Below are 20,762 nucleotides of genomic sequence, written 5' to 3'. Positions count from 1 at the left end.
AGCTCTTTCCTCTCAGCGGGAGGCACCTATCTGTTTATATGGCCTCTTCCCTCTTCCCCCTCTTACTTTTATTGGAGTCATGTGGTTCGGTTCTTTCAAAAACAGCCCATCCAGTGAAACGACGACCCCTGGTGGCCAAAAGTTTGGAGGCATCTCTAAGCCTTATATAACAGGAAGGGCCACAGCTTTGGTCACAGCTGCTCTCTGCGTCAGACAGACATGAGAGAATTACAACATTATAATTCAGTGCATGTGTATTTGGGAACTTGTGCACATGAATAATGCTCAATGCAATCAAGTGGCTCATATTATGCAAGGTGGTGCTGCAGGAGGAGGGGAGGGGAGAGGGAGGCATGTGTGCCAGCCATTCCTGTGATTTGAATGTGACAGATTTTTTAGATCAGACAGGTTTGAGTGAAGATATATGACAAGGAACCGGTGAGAAATCCTGCAGAACCTGTTGAAACCAATTAATGTGCATAACACATGCCATGTTTTCTGTACAAAGACACACATCAAAACATCCAAGTTCTACCACCATTTGGACATCTCATGAAGGCAGATTTCATTAATAATAAACTGACACATTTAAGCATCCAGCTGTATTTGATTACATTCACTTTCAATTGTAAATAATGTCAAAACTTTAGCAATCGGAGGTGCTTCACATGCATTTCAGATGAGACTTTGACAGACCATAAGTGAATAGGCATGTCATTAAAACTGCACATCTACAGGGTTTTGCTTGTACATTCAGTACATTAAGGGTAATTAATTGAGATTAAAAACAGACAATCATTTTACAGGGTGACAGATTGCACTTGCTGAACTGAAGGACTTTTGGATGATTATATATTAAAAGGCTATTTTTCCCTGCCTTGAGTTTTGTATCTAAAAGGTATGCATTCTTATTACTCAAAGAACCTCCTCTGTCCTGTCTAAGCGATGTTATAAATAATTTATATGTGCAACATTTCCTCCATAGACCATGGAGAAAGAATAGGAAATACCTATTACTGATCTGAGAACAATTTATTATAAAGCCTAAGGTAAGAAAAAAATAGCAAACACAACAACAGACAATGGCATGACTGCACTGTAGTTAGTATCAGAGTGACTAACCCTCAAAAAGTGCACAACTGTCAAGATGCCAATTTTAGTATTAGCTCGGTAGCTTCTCTGTGTGCGCCTTATGCTTTGATATATCTCTCATTTCTTTTCATGCAATAGGGTCATACCAAAAAAGAGCTTGAAAATGTGTAGGTAACTTAATAAGCTAATCAATCACATAATGACACAGTAAATTACAGTTATTACTTTTTGATGTTGGCAGCCCTTAACGGCCAAAGTGTGTGATTAATAAATAATTAAACAAGCTTTTTTTTCTATGAGACTAACTCTAGGTTTGATAGCTATAATTACATGTGCAGAATTTCACATTGCATAACATGGTGTCAGTAAACACACCTTAATTAGCTTGACCTGGTCTACATTGTGCTCCAAACTTTTGAATAATAGATAAAAAGTCTCACGTCTGTTCAAGTGACCCACTTTTGTTGATTCAATACTCGGACAATCCACCCACTTTATTTTTCTCATCCGTTCAGAGAGTGATGGTAAAGTATAAACCTGCAAAATGTATTTTGATTGAAGCAAGCGAAAGTAAATCGAATTTGTCAAATTGTGGCAGGTCAAATTATGTATCAGAAAAACCAGGCCATAAAACTACAACTATATTTGTGTGAGGATGTGTTCTTTCACAAACATTCGATTGTTCCACATCTTGTGATTGCAACTTGTGATCGGTTACACAATCTGCAGAAGGAAGCAGTAAAGGGATTATTGACAATCACAGCGAGAGTAGAGAGAGAGCACTTCAGTCAAGTATCTAGTATCTACTGACATCACTATGTAGTCTGTGTTTACATTTACTTAGGACGATAGAGTCAACTGAATAAATGGTACTCGTTTATAATAGGGTTTCATCACTTGTTGTAAAGCCACATCTCTCTATCTAATAAACTTGACTTATTATGAATAGTTTAACTATGTACAAATATTCACTTTTACACAAGCAATGTGTCAACTCTCACAATGTGTCACAACTGTAGGTCATTTGTGATGTTTTATTAATTCATTTTCACAGTGCAGAGGTATCAACATAATACCTCTGCACTAGTTGTGGCTTAGTTCTAGTAAGTATAATAAATCTAACAGAAGCACCAGCAGAGTAGTGTTTCCACTAGTGACGGTGGTGTAAAATGCTCACTGAAATAGCTAACTGTGGTAGCAGCATTTGTTGCTTGTATTTCTTTTTTTCCTTCACCTTTCACTCCTCCTTTTGTGATGTGTTCAATTGGAACACTGAGTTCTGAAAAATGGACGTGGTGCTTTGCTCGGCACATAGCTGTTAATCTATTGTCATGGAAACCACAGTGCAATGGCGTGGCTTATACAGACGAGATATAAAACAAAAACAAAAACGAACAATAAAAATGCAAGTAATGGATCATAAACAACAATTTGGGTGTATAACCAGATTGCTATTTAAGTATGTTTAATGCAGTGTTTACTACAATTTTATTTATAACAGACAAACAGGTTGTGCTACAATATTAAAACACACAATAGTATTGAAGAAATGGTCAAACTTGCCAGCACTGACACCCCTTTAAATCAGACCTGCACATCTGTAACAAGCCCAACGTAACACCTTCTTGTCTTGTTTTATGACGTCCAATACCACACACTGTAGTAATGTGTGTATTTATATATTTGGACATTGTGTGTGACATTGTGTGAGTGTGTGTGATGTTGTGTGAGTGTGTGATGTTGTGTGAGTGTGTATGATGTTGTGTGAGTGTGTATAATGTCGTGTGAGTGTGTGATGTTGTGTGAGTGTATGATGTTGTGTGAGTGTGTGATGTTGTGTGTGTGATTGTGTGTGATGTTGTGTGTGTGAGTGTGTGTGATGTTGTGGGCATGTATGATGTTGTGTGAGTGTGTGATGTTGTGTGAGTGTGTGATGTTGTGTGAGTGTGTGTGATGTTGTGTGAGTGTGTTTGATGTGTGAGTGTGTATGATGTTGTGTGAGTGTGTGATGTTGTGTGAGTGTGTGATGTTGTGTGAGTGTGTGTGATGTTGTGTGAGTGTGTTTGATGTGTGAGTGTGTATGATGTTGTGTGAGTGTGTGATGTTGTGTGAGTGTGTGTGATGTTGTGGCCGTGTGTGATGTTGTGTGAGTGTGTGTGATGTTGTGTGAGTGTGTGTGATGTTGTGTGAGTGTGTGTGATGTTGTGTGAGTGTGTATGATGTTGTGTGAGTGTGTGATGTTGTGTGAGTGTATGATGTTGTGTGAGTGTATGATGTTGTGTGAGTGTGTGTGATGTTGTGTGAGTGTGTATGATGTTGTGTGAGTGTGTGATGTTGTGTGAGTGTGTGATGTTGTGTGAGTGTATGATGTTGTGTGAGTGTGTGAGGTTGTGTGAGTGTGTGATGTTGTGTGAGTGTGTATGATATTGTGTGAGTGTGTGATGTTGTGTGATGTTGTGTGTGTGAGTGTGTTTGATGTTGTGTGTGTGAGTGTGTGTGATGTTGTGTGTGTGAGTGTGTGTGATGTTGTGGGCGTGTGTGATGTTGTGTGAGTGTGTGTGATGTTGTGTGTGTGAGTGTGTGTGGGGTGTGTGTGTGGGTGTGTGTAGGGGTGTGTGTGGGGGTGTGGGGGTGTGTGTGTGAGTGTGTGTGATGTTGTGGGCGTGTGTGATGTTGTGTGAGTGTGTGTGATGTTGTGTGTGTGATGTTGTGTGTGTGAGTGTGTGTGGGGGGGGTGTGTGTGTGTGTGTAGGGGTGTGTGTGGGGGTGTGTGTGTGAGTGTGTGTGATGTTGTGTGAGTGTGTGTGATGCTGTGTGTGTGAGCGTGTGTGATGTTGTGTGAGTGTATGATGTTGTGTGAGTGTGTGTGATGTTGTGTGAGTGTGTATGATGTTGTGTGAGTGTATGATGTTGTGTGAGTGTGTGATGTTGTGTGAGTGTATGATGTTGTGTGAGTGTGTGAGGTTGTGTGAGTGTGTGATGTTGTGTGAGTGTGTATGATATTGTGTGAGTGTGTGATGTTGTGTGATGTTGTGTGTGTGAGTGTGTTTGATGTTGTGTGTGTGAGTGTGTGTGATGTTGTGTGTGTGAGTGTGTGTGATGTTGTGGGCGTGTGTGATGTTGTGTGAGTGTGTGTGATGTTGTGTGTGTGAGTGTGTGTGGGGTGTGTGTGTGGGTGTGTGTAGGGGTGTGTGTGGGGGTGTGGGGGTGGGGGTGTGAGTGTGTGTGATGTTGTGGGCGTGTGTGATGTTGTGTGAGTGTGTGTGATGTTGTGTGTGTGATGTTGTGTGTGTGAGTGTGTGTGGGGGGTGTGTGTGTGTGTGTGTAGGGGTGTGTGTGGGGGTGTGTGTGTGAGTGTGTGTGATGTTGTGTGAGTGTGTGTGATGCTGTGTGTGTGAGCGTGTGTGATGTTGTGGGAGTGTATGATGTTGTGTGAGTGTGTATGGCTCAGTGGACAGATTTTTGAATGTAATTACATTGTGCATTTTATTTCCGAAAATCAGGGAAGTAGCTAATTAGCTAAATGCTTAAAGGATCCATTTATCTTGTTTATTTTATATTGTGTCGGCACCGTACAATGGCCTTGGTTTGGGATTACAGAGTCACATATGAGAGCGGAGAGGTGTTGGTAATAAGAGTTGCGTGAGTAAAAACAACACACCCTTTCAGTATCAGTGTTGTATGGTAAGAGTATATTTTCTTTTTATCCAGGTTGTATATAGGGTGAGATCACGACTCTTCAACACTGTTGTGTACAACAGGACAATAAGAGGGTAGCTGTGAAAGGGAGCGGCATGATAGTGATAATGGAGATTAGCCTTTTTAAAGTCATTGTATGTTGGTTATACATGTAAAGGGAAAGAAAACGGAGGTATTAGGAGAGCTGTGACGTAATTATGAAGAAAACAATAGAACATCAAGGAATATTACAAAAGCAGCAACTATGGGCCCTAGGCAACATCGTAGACATTAACCAGAGACTTACAATCAACATTCAGTCACTTACACTTTACTTAATGCACTTCTGAGGGGTTTGGACAGCAATGATTAGACCTACAGCTTCCTTTGTATCTGACAGCTACTCTGTCGTCATCATTTCCAACAAATGGTTTAAATGTATTATTTAAATATATTGTTTTATGTTAGATAAAATATCCAAGACACACTTAAATTGTAGAGTTAACTGACATCCATTGATTTCCATAAAATATTCATAGAATAATAATCATTATCACTACCAGTTCATTATTAGATGGTTACACAAGCATAGATCCAGTTCTTTAACATGCAGCAGCATTGACCAGACAGAAGTGCCCATTATAAAAGCAAGAGCATCTTTTACAGCTACTTGTTGTAGCAGAGCTGTAACTATTTCAAGGCTGTGGTTTGAGCTTTCTTCAGCCTGAGACTCAATGTGCTAAATCAAACAAACAAGCTGTTCCTTCAGAAAATGTTCACAACAAAAACAAAAATAGAAAGTCTGACCTTTCATTGCCTCATCCATGCCTTCTGTATGAAAACAGAATACAGATCAAGGCCGTGGTGATGTCTTTAGGAATGAAAAGTCATGAAAAGAAGAATAAAGAATATGAAGTTTCTTATTTGAACGAGTCCAAGCTTGGTATTACTGCCTGGTGATTAAAACAAGATTGACTTCACAGTCAAAATGTATTCCCAGCACTTGACCCATCTTTTACGCTGCAGAGGCAAAGTGTCAGAGCAGCAGGTAACTGTAGTGCCCACTATACACTCATTACTTGGCCTGTTTATGTTAATGGGGAACATAAACTCCACAAACTCCACAAATTTCAGTCTCATAGACATATCCTCCATCTCAACTCAAACTAACACTGTGTAAACTTTTGGCCATTCTCCAACCCACCCAGTTTTGATATGAATAGCTTACCCAACCTCTGTCAATACATGTAAGACATAGTGTTCACTAATGGACAGACCTTGAATACTCTTTGAAAGCTCTGTGTATTGAAGTGAAACATGAGTGTGGTGCTCTGTGGACCAAAGCTCCCTCTCTCCCTCCCTGTCCTATCCTCTCCTGATCTCAGAGCACCTGCCGACCGTTCAGGTGACTGATACAGCTGCTGTGACCAGGTCAGCTCCGGAGTCATCCTGTCTCACTTTCCATCCTGCTGTGGATGCCGGACCGACCCGAGACTAAGGCTCCAGATAAGAACGTATCGCCCCAAAAGATCTGCCATGTCCCGGGACCAGACTCAGCTTTCAATTAATCTAGCCCATATTGTGTTACAGCAGCAGCTAATCACTGCGACAAGAGCTGACACACTGACACAAATTTACACTTCACAATGCATACAATTACCCATGAGTCTTTGCAACAATGAGAGATTGTTTTCATGTCTTACTGGTGAATTTTGGGTTTAATTTAAAGTAATCATTCTAAAGCATATAGAAGAAAAATGCCATACATGCAAAATATACACCTTTCATTTTAATTGACACATTGAAAACAGCATATTGTTCCCCATCCAATCACTTTATAGTGGACCTACTCTCGTATTGTACCTCAGCAATACAGTGCCCTCTGACCTGGTTGCCCTGGAGACACGCAGTAAGCTGCTCAGCTGGATAATGGCAGATGTGATCTCGCACAAAGCAGGTAAACACCTTTGTGTGAACAGGCGACGTTGGGGAAAAAAAAAAAAAAAAAATGTTTACCAGAAAATGTCAGGCAATTCAAGCCACATAGAAAAAGAGCTAAAATTGGGGCACATATTACAATTTACCAATTTATGGTTTGTTCTACTGCCCCAGAAATCTTTGACCTCTCTGGACAGACATAATTTTAAAAATGTGTGTGTGGATGTAAAGTAAAGGTTATTCTAATCAAATAATTAACTTCAATAGAATATCATTGTCCAATGTCGTGAAAACATCATTTTTAAGATGATATAAAATTGTTTCCGTAACAATTTGATATGGACATAATAACAGCATTATGTCATTTTCTGTTTGTCCTGTCAGTCTCATCTGTATGGTTTGGGTCCATGACACTTTTAATCCAAAAGCTATAGTGTACAGAAGTGCCATGAGTGATGTAATAGTGTTGTGTGTTGTGTTAATTCAATTTTGAATGCTTATATACACACCAATACACATTTATGGCATTGACAACAAATGTACTTCATCAATGTATTCTGTGTATTTCAGTGTCACTTCCTTCCACTGTAAACTGTTTGTTCTTAACTATTCTTCACAAACGTCCTTTGACTAATGTATATGGAACACAGATAGGGCTGCACCAAAACAGAGAAAAAACATGAAAAGGGGTTGACTAAATTCACTAGTTTCTTTCACTCCTTTCAGTATCTGCCACTGAGTAAAAAGTAGCTTGTTTGTTGTAGACAATAAAATGTTTCTACATTACCCACGGCTATTAAGGTATTTCTGTGCTGAGACTGTACAATGCATGGTACAAATAGCATGAAAAACACTATGTTCAGACTGGAACAGCCAAGTAATTTCTATCCAGACAACGACTCTCTGGAGTCATCATGCCTTTCCATGAAATGCATGCTGGGAAAATGTCATTACTTTATTCTGTGCTGTAGGAGACTAGATGGATGTATATGTTCTTGTAGGTCAGAGACAGAGCAGAGAGAATTAAGGATGAATAAAACATGTTCCAGTGTTTGACCTTCTCTTGGCAAATAAACATCTGTGAGGGATGTGACTATGTTGTCTTATATTCTGTACTGGTTTGGTCACAACATTAAGTCTTAATTTGTAGTTTTGCCTGGGATATACACTTGATGAAGTTCAGATTTGCATCTGTGGGGTTACCCTTTAGTCCTCTAAATGGTGGTTTTGGGATCAATCCTCAGGTCGGCTATATCAGATCTTCTACTTTATGTTGTCTCCTGGTTCTTCCCTCTGTCTAATAACACAAAGAGCATAGAGTCAGACATTCACTATAAAAGTAACACGATAAACACATTCATTTGACTTTTTATTGTAACTTATTCATTTGATCATTGATCTAAAACACATTAACTGTTATTACACCTGGTGCAAATGTATATATAGGTTGTACCAACCCTGACAGCCTTTGAGGACACATATACTTGGATTCACAGCAGGAAGATACATCACTGATATAAAGAAAAGTGATCATTTGGGCTAATTCACCTGAGACCTTCAGGGACAAAAAATTAGACTGAGGGACAGGGCTGCAACAACTATTATAGTAGTTGACAAATTTTTGAATTAGTTGACTAGTCAAATGATGTTTTTGTAGTGTATGTTGAGAACTTTTATCACTCAAATAAAAGTTGAAATGTGCTGACTGAAGGCTTCAACACAGAGAATGTTTGAATATTATTGATGAAATGATACTGACAGTTTGAATGAATAATGTCACTGACTTGGCAGTAAAAGGTATGTGTTGCAGAACAGAAATTATGACAAAAAATTTGTATTATACAATTATTTTTTAATTATTGTTTTATAATTGACATCATGATTAGATGATTTATTGTCAACTTATTGTTCTGTTAATGTGAAAGGAACAATATATTTTTGCCTCTGGGCTCTTTTCTGTAGTAATATATTGCACATCAAAACCTCATTATTGTTATTCTGACAGGACTAGTTATGTATGGGTCCAAAATAATGAAAAATTAGGACTGCTGCCTAACCATTTAAAACAAAATAGTATACATTTTGAATGGGAAAAATTCCCCAAACTGAAACCTGTACATAGTTAAATTGACTGATCGTTCACTATAGCAGTTTTAGTGCAGATACATAAATAAAGCAAAACTAAGCAGTTTCTATTGTGGTTCCTGTTAAATGCATTCAGGGAAACTCCAAACCCATCCAACCTCATCAAGCAACACCAAACTAGCAATCATCTCATACCCAATTCAACCCACCACCAAACTCATAAATGTATCTGGTATATTGAGTCTAAGAGCATTGGATGTCAAATGGACACGCAAATATTTTATTCATGTCCAATCCATTGCACTTTTAGTTAAATTTGTGCATTTATTTTGGAGGTCTTTGGGGTGGCTAAGTAGGCGGAGAGGACATTTTGGTTTGTTACACCATCCTCATAATTATGGTCCTGCTCAAAATGAAAACCATGTGACCATACAGTCCTAACACCGAGTCTGCTGTTCTGTCTGACTTTTTCTTGTGTTCGCTTTATTTTGGTCCATCACATTATGGTTTAACCTAAGCATACTGTATACACTGGTGATGGTGCACATTTGTGAATACTATGTGGGGCTAATTGCACCCTGCGTCGTAGATGTGGCGGTAAGTGTAATTGGAAAATCAACAGGGGCCATGATGAATACGTAGAGCTAATTGACATGTCAGCAGGGTGCGCAGCTGTATAGGCAACACATAAACATTGTCAACAGCAAGAGAGCACCACAAGCATTCTGTTATCACATTGGAATAAAATGGATTACATGTTAAATCACTTCTATAGTAATTAAAGGAGATGTTCTGCTGCCAGTGTCTCAAACTAAACAAAATGTCATATAGAGGGCTGGAGGACTATAAAGGTTGCAGTAAAAACATAACTGCAATGATAAACAACAATAATGCTGGTGTCACTCTCGAGACAAATATTGCCCTGGGCAAGTCAAGGTCTGAAGTTTGTCATTTTTAGATAACAGAGATAAAAAATATAAAATAACATAAACAGCAAGGTTGTGAAGCAAGGTTAGAACCACATTAAAACATTGAAAATCAATAATAATTACCAGTATTATATTTCTATTTTAGAATTATATTATGGGTTACCTTTGCAGGGTGGCTGGACGCTCCCTTAGAGATAGGGGTGAGGAGCTTGGTCACACTGGAGGAGCTCGGAATAGAGCAGGCCACCTCAACTGGCTGAGCAGGCCACCTCAACTGGCTGAGAGGAGCCAGTTGAGGTGGCCTGAGCATCTGCTCGGGATGCCTCCTGGGTGGCCTCCCTAGGGAGGTGTTCAGGCATGTCCCACTGGCAGGAGGCCCCGGGGAAGACCCAGGATACGCTGGAAGGACTATGTCTCTCGGTCGGCCTGGGAACAACCTGGGGTCCCTCCAGAAGCTGGAGGACGTGTCTTGGGTGAGGGAAGTCTGGGAGTCCCTGCTTAGACTGCTGCCTCCACAACCTGGCCCCTGGATAAGAAAAGAAGAAAATGGATAGATGGAAGAATTATATTTTGGTGTAATGCCGACAATAGCAGCTCCAAGTTTGAAAACCCTGTTCTACACCTCAAAAGCCTTCTCTGACAAATGATTTGGCAGCATAGTCTACATGTGAACAAACTTTTAGAATACCTTCATCTTTTATTTCTACAAAGCCATACTTATGTATAATATATGCCTTATACTTATGTATAATATATATGTATAATATATGCCTATAATATAAAGAAGTAGCTCCTTCGTTTTACTGCAAATTTCAAATATATTATATATACGATATAAATTAATATCTGGTAAGCCTATTACAGGTCCAGTATGTAACTCTGTGGAGGTGGCATGTCGGCATGAGTCCATAGGAATAAAAGATTAAATCCATATTGGATCTGTATGCATGGAGACAGATACGTTTTATACTGTGCAATATTAAAACCAAAGGTACATCATTTCCACAGAAACAAGCAGGAAGAGGCCTTCCTCCAGGGAAACATAACAGTTTGTGGAGATTTGGAGATTTGTGAAGTAATGACACATGTTTCTGTTTGTCAGTGCAATAAATGCAACCAAAATAAAAAATAAAAAAAAAAAAAAAAAACAACCACCCCCCCCCCAAAAAAAAAAAAAAAAAAAAAAACACCTCAAAAAACCAAAAAAACAAAACAAAAACGTTTTATTTTAGTCTGTTTTAGCTAAAAGTTGCATACTACGGCTTAAGGTTTAAAGCCTGAAAAACAGTGTGTTGGCTCAGCCAGACCTGTGCTGAATCCACCCATGAATCAGAGGATTCACTGTATTGACCATCTCTGTTTCTCCACTTCGCACGAATCAATTTAACAAAATTCTTCTTTTTCGTCTACAGCTTGTACAAAATGCAGCAACAGCTAGACTCTTAACTGGTACAAACTGATATGACCATATTTCCCCAGTCCCCTGTCTTCCTCTGGATACCGATCAAGCAACGTATTGATTTTAAAATCCTGCTTTTAACATTTGAAGGTTTAAATGTCTTGGCAGCAAGGTACATAAATGATCTACTTACACCATTTGTCCAGCTCATGCACTGGTTCTAGTGGAGTCTCTTCTTGTGCTGTAGGGGCCTCACTGCCCCAGAGGGTCCCGGGCCTTTTTGGCTCCTGCCCCGTATCGATGAACATAAAGTCACATTAGATTGTATTTATTGACAGAACTGCATTTCACGTCATTGGTTACAGATAATCATTCATTATTAAAATATGAATAATGTTACTCACCGCATGGCTTTGAATTTTTGCAGTGTATTTTTGTAAAGAAAAGCCTGCAGCGTCCTCTAGTGGTTCTGTTTTACATTACAGGGTTAGTGGAGAAAATGTTTCACATAAATTTCACATAATCCATGTTGTTCTTGTTGTAGTTTATTTAAAAATGGACATGATTTATTTTATATCATGCATGATAAAATAGTTAGATACATTAAATGCGTGATGGAAGTGGCCAAGAATTTGTTCCAGATGTTAAAAAACCAGGCAGCAATGACAAAAGCCTAGTCCGTGTAGTGTGTGAGATGAGTGCAGGGGGACAAAGCTCGTGCACTTGGACTCATGTTTTGCTGCTGATGTCCCACTGGAACAGGTGACTTGAGACCGGTGTTTTTCCGCCACACCTGTCACTGCTGCAGGACTGTGGAGCTACGGCCTCAGAAAACTTCACTGAAACCCATATAGTCTATGTGCTGAGACCCCGGGCCTGAGACCCCGGGCCTGAGACCCCGGGCCTGAGCTGAGAGTCTGGACCTCTCTACTTTATAAACGAATTAATTACATTTTCTATCCGTTGTTGCCTTAGTCCATTGTCTATTAAAGGTCATTAAAGGTGATAAAGCTCATTTCAAATAGTTTAGAGCAAAGCACACAGGCTGCAGGCATGTCTCTGGTTAAGATTAGGCAGAAATCTGTAATGGTTAAGGTTTGGAAAATAGTTTGTGTTTAGTGTAAAACAGTGTTAACTTTTGTAATGTTACGTTGAAACAAGGAAACAGTGGACTTTGGTTTTGAGACATGGCTGTTTGTTTCTTGCAGGGACATGTGGATGGAGGTCAGCAGTGGTGGAACGGAACAAAGTAAAAGTAGTAAAGTATTGTTCTTAAATACACATTTTAGATATGTGTACTTTACGTAAGTACATTTTAAAGTGAAAACCTTTTGCTTTTACTTCACTAGCCCACATTTGAGAGCAGGTAGCTGTACTTTCTACTCCACTACACTTCGAACAGGACTGAAAAGAAAAGTATTTTTGATTATTGTTGACCTGCTGAAAAGCCTGAGCCGCTCGGTGTTTGAGCAAATAAAATATACAAATAAAAACAACTCACTTGAGTAGATTTTTTTCGCGTGATACTTTTACTTTTACTTGAGTATTTTTATGCTCCTGTATTTGTACTTTTATTTAAGTAACACAGCTGAGTACTTCTTCCACCACTGGAGGTCTCATGGGGGTCCTCCTGGTAGAGGTCTGACCCGGTCAGGTCCTCTCCTGGACTGAGCACGTTACAAAAGGCTTTCCCCAGAGACAAACACAGAGCGAGGACACAGAGCAGGACTCAGGGCTCTGTAAAAGGGGAATGAGACTATTATCTTGCATTTGCGACTCCTTGCGACTTTGTGGAGTGGCTGTGCTGGCATAGTTGAATGCATGTGACATATTTTAATCAGAAAATGTGCTGCTCATCTGTACTAGTCATACCTGCATGGCTGCTCTTTGATGAACCTTTGGCGCCCTCCAATGGTAACAGATGGTATGTTCGTCTGAAGCACTAATAAAAATCTCACCTCTACTAATGCGGACAACTTCACAGATGAAGATCCCCAATAGGCTATATAAAGATATACATTCTGGGCTGATTTGTAATTGCTGTTTTAATGGTATTTGCTATTTGAAATGTCAGTTCATATCTCTACAATGTTAGATTCACAGCACCCTGTCTTTGTTTAAGGTAGATTGGTAGTCTATTATTCAAAACCTCTAAAAAAAATCTCAGTAGCATTTTTACACTATTATGATGCAATAAAATGAAAATACATTTTAAAGCAGATATTCAGTATTCTGCAACTAAAAACAGCTTCACACTATTCATTTGTATTCATCTATTACTAGAATGTACATAATCTATAAGAGTGTCACATTTACAACTAACGTGACAGAGGTGTCTCATGGAATCAATGAAACATATGACCTTTTTTTATTTTACTACGCTATTAAAACATCTTTTTTTCTTTTATTGTTTACAAATAGGCTGTAAACTCTTACCATGAGTCAGGAGTGCATTTAAATATTAATGCAATCCAAAAATCATTAATAAGCAGTTGGATTGAGAGCAGATGTGAATGTGAAGTGGTTTATTACAATAAGAAAGTTGACACAGTGTCTCCATGAGGAGTGACAGGCAGCGCTCAGTGGAGGGGCGTGGTCACAGCCCCTGGACTGTAGTGTGTGTGTGTATGGGGTTTCTGTGCACTTGGAGCAGGGGCATGCACGTGTGGCTGTGTGTATAGAGACACATGGACTGGCACACACTTGCATGTAATGTACAAAATCACACAGGTCTGTACAATTAGCTGTGTCTTCATGCAGCTACCGCACTTCAAATTACAGGTAAGCATCAGGGGTATGTACAGGTGGTAGGGCATCTGGTCATATAACCACAGCACGGCAATAAGGGTCCTTCACAGTAGTAGAAGAAGATGCCACTCTCCCTAAAAACAGGAAGCAGCATCTCAGTCGATACCCACATAGTGATAGTCTTCAGTCTTCATTGTCAATCCGGCACACCAGAAATCATGTACAATAATATACCTCAAATCAAATATCTACCACAGAAACAAACAATAGAAAACATGACAAAATGATCACTAAGTACAACTTTACAAAAAATGCTAGTTCTTGTTTATATCTTATACTTTGTGCTTTTTGTTGGGTCTGATTGGCCTGGAAATCCTCTCCTTTTCTCTGTTTTTGAGAGAGAGACCTATAGGCCAAATGGCAGTTACCGGCTGGGGTCTTTTATCACACAAACAAATGCACAAATTAGAAAATAAAAGGACGTTCAGGGTCACAGGGCATGTCCTATGTGTGTGTGTGTGCGAGTGTGTGTGGGGGTGTGTGCGAGCGTGTGTGTGTGTGTGCGGAGATGATATGTGCATGCTGCTGATCAAAGAAAAATGTGCATGGGCATTGGGGCTTGTGGCAAAGTACTGTACATTAAAAAGAGTCCAAACAAAATAATTTCTCAGCACAATGCTAAAGCAAGAAAAGTAATTTACTGCATGAGAGCCTTTGAAAATGTCTGGAAATTGCCACCCTTGAAGGATCTGATGTGAAATAAAGAAGCCTGCTTCTGGGAACAGCTTTCTGACTTATTATTGAATAAACCAGAGGAAGCTGAACAATAAGGTGCAGGTGAGCACATATGTATTTCATGTAAAAAGGTTTGATTGTCGTGATTCATACATAGACATATTAGTTTACTGGCAAGTCTGTGACAAATTAAATTTAAAATGTAACTTTTTAAATGTATTTTATTTAGATTTTATTTAGATTGGCTCTGACCAGTTAAGTGGTGGTTGCAGAGGATGGACTGGCAGCTACACCTCTATCAGTCTATCCCAGGGCAACTGTGTCACTTACCACCAGTAGTTGGGTACGAGGAAAATGAATAATGCTAATGCTATATATAAATGATAATACTACAAAACTATTAGTATTATATTATTACTATTATTAGTATTAACCGTGGATACTAGTTGGATGCTCTGTGATGTTTAGTTCATTAAACAATACACATAGTACTTACATTTTTATCAGTCACTGCTGGCCCATTTTAAGCATGAGCTGATCCTTCATTCAGACACATTAGACTTTGGTTGAGGGGCTTATTTGGCTGTGCAGTGGTTAGCAGAGGAGCTAAAGAGCTGGTGCCATGTACGCTGATGTGTCTGTAGTGATCTTCATTAGAGGGAGCTCAAAGTAGTTTTTATCTAATCAAGCATGTTTAGTACAACACCAGAGGAGACACGGGGCGAGCGCACGGCTGACTGCTCACGGGGGCTGAGGCTGGTGCAGTGATGGAGATAAAAGGAGGCAGAGAGGAGCGGCCTGGTGGTGGAGGGCTTCATGGGTGCAATACTAATGACCCACTCATGAATGCATTGTACTACACTGGGTTAATGTAGGCAATAATCCAGAGGTATATGGATCAAACTATTGTGATCAAGTCACAAACATTGTGAAACTTATTTTAAAACTTAAACTTTAAATTATTTTTTTCCCTAATTAAAAAAATGTTTAGTGGCTTGAAGGTGGATTTAAAGGTGGTAGAACTACATGTATGTAGATGTATGTTTTATATTTCTAAAACAGAACTTATGCCAAATCAAAGAAAGAGAATGACCAGAAGAAACAAATGAGGACGACTTGGCAGCATGTAGTTTGTCAGATTAAAAGGCTGTTGGTATATTGTTGGTATATTAGTTGGTATCTCTGACCAACAAAAAACCTGACCACTGCTCCTTTCCCTTTAGGGACAATAATGTTGTTTTCAATGTGCAATTAGAATGAATAACAGCCTTTATTGTGTGAATCACAAAAAGCAATTCAGACAACTGTCATGTTCCGGTACACTTTTTGTAACTTACACAATGGCATTTTGTACATTGCCCCACAGTGCATATGCTGCATGGTTTAGTGTCTTGAATAACGTTAACTGCTTCTTAACAACTCTAATGGAGCTTTGAACAAAGAGGAGTAAGGTGAGATTGGAGGTACAGTTGATCAAAGATGTTTTTAAGCAAATCCTATGAGACTGGCACACACACACAAAACAAAAACCCCAGCGCTGTGACCCAGATCAACTAAAACTATCTCTGAATCTACGTTTGAATACAGGACTGAACGGGTAACTCCACACCTGACTTCTGCCCATCTGCTTTCATTGTCAAAAGCCGTAAGGGGTTGGTCATTGTGGCAGCTCGGAGCGGGCCCTGTCCTGCCCCACCTCAGCCCAGTCACAGGAGATGCCCGTCCGTATCTCACATGATGGATACACTTGGCTGTCCCTCTCATTGATATTCTATGGAGCAGAAGCATTGGACTCAGCCTCTGACTCTTAACGGCTATTTGTTGCAGCAGTCTCCTCTTTGCTTTGGGGGCACAAAGGCGCTCAGTGTGGTGGCAGAGGAGAGTGAATGGGGCTCCCAGGGGCCTCACAGTCCGGTCAGCCTCAGCTCACATTCCCTCACTCTGATGAGATGTGGTAATCATGGAGACCAACGCATCCCCGCCTCACCACAGTAATGGGGCAAATACATACTGTTTATCTAAACACTGAAACCAGAAACAGGTAAATAAAGGAATATGTCCTCTTCCCTTTTATGACTAGCTCATTATTGCTTTCTTTCACTTCATGGCTATGTGCACTTTAAATATAAAGATTATAAACTTTACAACAAGGATCTTCCTTCACTAGCCATTGGTCATTCCATCACTGATTGTTAAAACATAGTATTTTAAGAGACAAATCTAAATGTCTCTAAATGATTGTACATAGAAAAGGGAAAATAACACCAGTTTCAACACAGAGAAGTCACACCATTCACAGTTAAACAGGACATGGCTCATTCACACATACACACACTGCTGACTTCAGTCAGAGTCACTGCCCCCTGGCACAGTTTCAGGCATTTTTAAACCCAAAACAAAGCACACCATTGTCCAATGGATGCCACTGGCACAAAAATAAAAAAGCAGAAATTAGATTTTACACTCAAAAAACGTCCATGGTGAGAAAAACTATGGAGCGAGACCGTTCACATTTGCTCTGTGAGATTGTCCAGTTTTCTCAGTACTGTCCCATGAGAAGAATCTCTTGGTTTGCACCTCCCTGTACAGGCCTGTCCTGTAGCTCTGTGCTCTGTCCACTGCTGAGTCCCTCAGACACAGGCGGATCAGAGGAGTATGTCTCCTGGACACTGAATGATGGTGAGAGAGGACAGACAGGGTAAGGTTGGGACAGGAGTCTGGGAGTGAACTGGAATCCAAATTTGTGTTGGACAATGGTTTGAGAGAGAGCTTATACAGAGCAGCTTGTGGCGTGTTTCACCTCACTGACCACTAGGTGTGCGCTCTCCCATGTTCTTGACCAGAAGATGGCTGAAGTCTGCCAGTTCCCCTAAACCCCGTGGCCCCTGCATATCGGGCCGGATGAGCCCGTGCCGATGTGGGTGGTAGGGTGCTGCATTGTTGGTGTTGTAGTTGAGCGCCTCGTGGGTCCAGCGGGGGTCTCCGTAATCCATGTGAGGCGCGGGTGCGGACACCACCCTACGCCTGTCGGGGGAGTCCTGGGGAGTGGCAGGGTAGATGTAGTCCCCCGCTGAGTTCCTCAGAGTGCCTGTGGGACGACCCCCTCCGTGGTCCCCTCTCTGTGCTGCCAGGATCAGGTAACGCTGGCGTTCAGTGTGGGGGGGCAGGACCACCTCCCCTGGGTCATCTATCCTCACCATCCCACCTCCTCCTCCATGTAAAAACTTTGAGCTCAGGTATATAACAGAGTTGTTGGGGCAGGCAGTCAGGAAGGTCTGGCTCTGGTCCCAGTCGGTGTCAGGGAGACGCATGCTCCTCTTCTGCTGGAGAGGGGTCTGCTCTGGAGTGGGCAGCAGACCTGGGTCCATGTCTTTGGGCCAGCCGTTGTGCATGACAAACAGACTGTCGGGTTGAGAACGCCGCCTCTCACCTCCACTGGTCCTGGTCACACTCATGACCGAGCCGCTCCGGCCCTGGGCTAACATGCTCTGTTCCTTGTCACTCTTTCTGCGCGCAGAGTTAGCACCGCACTTAGAGTGTCGATGTCTGTGGCTCATGATCCAGCACACGGCCAGCCCCGAGATGACCGCTCCTGTGGCAAAAGCCGACACCGCAGACACCACCAGCAGGTTCACGGACACAAGGCCGTCTGGTTCATCCATGAAGCTCTCCTGAAGAAGTGCACCTGTAAACACACAGAAATATAATTACCACAACGACAAGTATATTATTCTGCATTAACATGTGGGAGTTAACAAACTGCAGCACTATATTCGTAGGAGGTATGTCTGAGTCTGCTCCAGTAGAGGTAGCTCTGCTTAATTGCTTTCATTACATAAAGTGGATAGTGAATTTAATTGCAGTAATAATAGCAGTCATCTTGATCGAGAGGTTTCAGCTCTAACATGTTTCACAACATTAGCTTTATGGAGAAAGATGCAGTCCTTTTATGGTAAGTTATAATTATACTTAAGTATGTCCAGTGCATTAGTATCAGTGTATGCATTAAGTACTGCATTGGCAATGAACAGTGTCTACAATGAGACCTAGTTTGTGTGATGAAAATTATTTTTTTTATAAAATAAGAACATCAGTTAAACAAGGCCTGTCTTAGCATCTGGGCACTAAATGGACACAGACAGATGAGGCCATATGAAAAGACAAGACTGTGATTTGTAAAAAATAATTCTCATGAAAACATGAGACAAACATTCCCAGAGACAAGTGGTTATGAATTATTAAAGATTTTGTGTACAAGTCCATGGATCTGGCTGCCATGGGTCTATTAGTAAAACGCCAGAAGTTTTTACTTTGCTGTGCGAGCTGTGGGACTAACACCAACAAACACAATCAACCAGTGCCAAGAGAAACAGACTGAAGAAAAAAAGAAGGCCATTAGTGAGACAAAGAATAATAACAAAAGGAAAAGTGTAAGAAAATGCCCAAAGCAAAGTGGAACATTTGGGACTTTGGACAAACACAGTAATAGTGGTTAAATTACAGTGGAAATAACGGCAGAGGACTGTCTGGGTAAGGGCGGCCAAATAAATCTTTGCTCGCACAAAATAAATGAATGTCGTTAATAGACATCGGGAGTCACTGAGTCACTGCACACATAAGGAGAAGAGCAGGAACCAACATGCAGCAAACAGCACGCTCTCCTAAGCAAACATACATTTATTGTCTGACAAATTCATTTTTAATGGGGACAAATGGCACTGGTTGTTGAGAGAATGCCCCAGTGTGAGAGATCCCGGTGGTTAATTAACGAGCCCTGTGGTGTAATGTAATAAGTTTTGTCCAGGAGCCGATACAGAGTAGAGGGAGGGCATCTGAGGCACAGTAAGAGTCACTGGACCGCTGTGCACATTACATAACACCAGTGACTTTGAGAAGGTGAACTCAATTAAGAGTCTACTGAGATCAGCATTTCATTTAAAGTGGCTATTTAAAGGTGACACGATGCAGCGTCCTCAGTGCAGTGGACACGTTTATTTAAAGGTGACACGATGCAGCGTCCTCAGTGCAGCAGTGGACACGTTTATTTAAAGGTGACACGATGCAGCGTCCTCAGTGCAGTGGACACGTTTATTTAAAGGTGACACGATGCAGCGTCCTCAGTGCAGTGGACACGTTTATTTAAAGGTGACACGATGCAGCGTCCTCAGTGCAGTGGACACATTTTCTCAATAAACTATGTGTTAGTTCTACAATGTAGTCACAATCCACTAACGACTCAAAGACTGTTTGTGTTTTCTAGGCCTGTCACGATAATAAATTTTGAAGTTCGGTATACAGTATTGCTGAAGTAAACATAAAAGACAATAAACAATAATACTGAAACTAATTTACGTCACTGACACAATAACCCAAGAGCAGATTTAAACCACAAAACTATTCTTAAATGTACAATATTGTTAAAAAAGTACAAGCTGCAATAAACAAACAGCAGAATGAAACACTTTAGTAGTTGGTTTGCATCTGTAATGAGTCATAGACGTTATTAATTCAAACTTTTATGGCTTAAATCTAATCATATATGCAAAAATAACCAAAAATATCCATGTAGTGCAAAGAAAATGTACGCATGATCTAAAAAACAATTGTTCCATCTTACATATATTGAACAGTAAGTCGATATCATAATTATCATGACAGGCCTAGTGTTTTCAACAATAATAGTGACGTTATCAGGAATCAAAATACCAACGCAAATTTACAATACAAATGGGCCAGACCCGTTTTATTTAAATGGTACAGACAGAGAAGTAGGCTGTACATGAGTTCTACAAGATTTATATTAGATTAGGCCTATCACTTGCAACAAATTACAAAGACGAAACCCAGTTCTGATTTTGTGTGATAATGTTTTGGCTGTTTCTAGTCCTACATCTCTCTACTATAAGAAGAAGAAGAAGAAGAAGCAGGCAGTGAGATCCAACAGACACTAATTGTACTTTGAGTGGTCCAGGTTACTACACATTGATGAATTCTGCTCTATAATTTCTCCGCCGTCACACCTGATTTCCTTTGACGGGCCGAACTGGTGAGTCTTTGGCATTATCAACACGAGTCCACGCTCTCACAAGTATGTCACTCTCACTGGTGCTAATCAATTGGCTTTGTTGGTCAGTCAATGTCCTCTTCAGCACTAATTA

General features: G+C 40.5%; 1 protein-coding gene across 2 annotated transcripts in view; it reads right to left on the bottom strand.

Annotated features, from left to right (window-relative positions):
* Nucleotides 1–13,631: 13,631 nt before the first annotated feature.
* Nucleotides 13,632–20,762, bottom strand: part of sema6bb (sema domain, transmembrane domain (TM), and cytoplasmic domain, (semaphorin) 6Bb) — a 163,280-nt gene continuing 156,149 nt past the window's right edge. For both annotated transcript variants that reach the window (XM_033965464.2, XM_055221269.1), the window contains one exon: nt 13,632–18,289. In XM_033965464.2, the coding sequence (XP_033821355.1) occupies nt 17,406–18,289 (884 nt within the window). In that variant the 3' untranslated portion in view covers nt 13,632–17,405. The remainder of the gene's footprint in view (nt 18,290–20,762) is intronic.

The sequence above is a fragment of the Periophthalmus magnuspinnatus genome, chromosome 4 (genome assembly GCF_009829125.3).
Source record: "Periophthalmus magnuspinnatus isolate fPerMag1 chromosome 4, fPerMag1.2.pri, whole genome shotgun sequence".
Lineage (NCBI taxonomy): Eukaryota > Metazoa > Chordata > Actinopteri > Gobiiformes > Gobiidae > Periophthalmus > Periophthalmus magnuspinnatus.
Note: the sequence above shows the minus strand (reverse complement) of the source record. Positions and strands in the feature narration are given on the sequence as shown.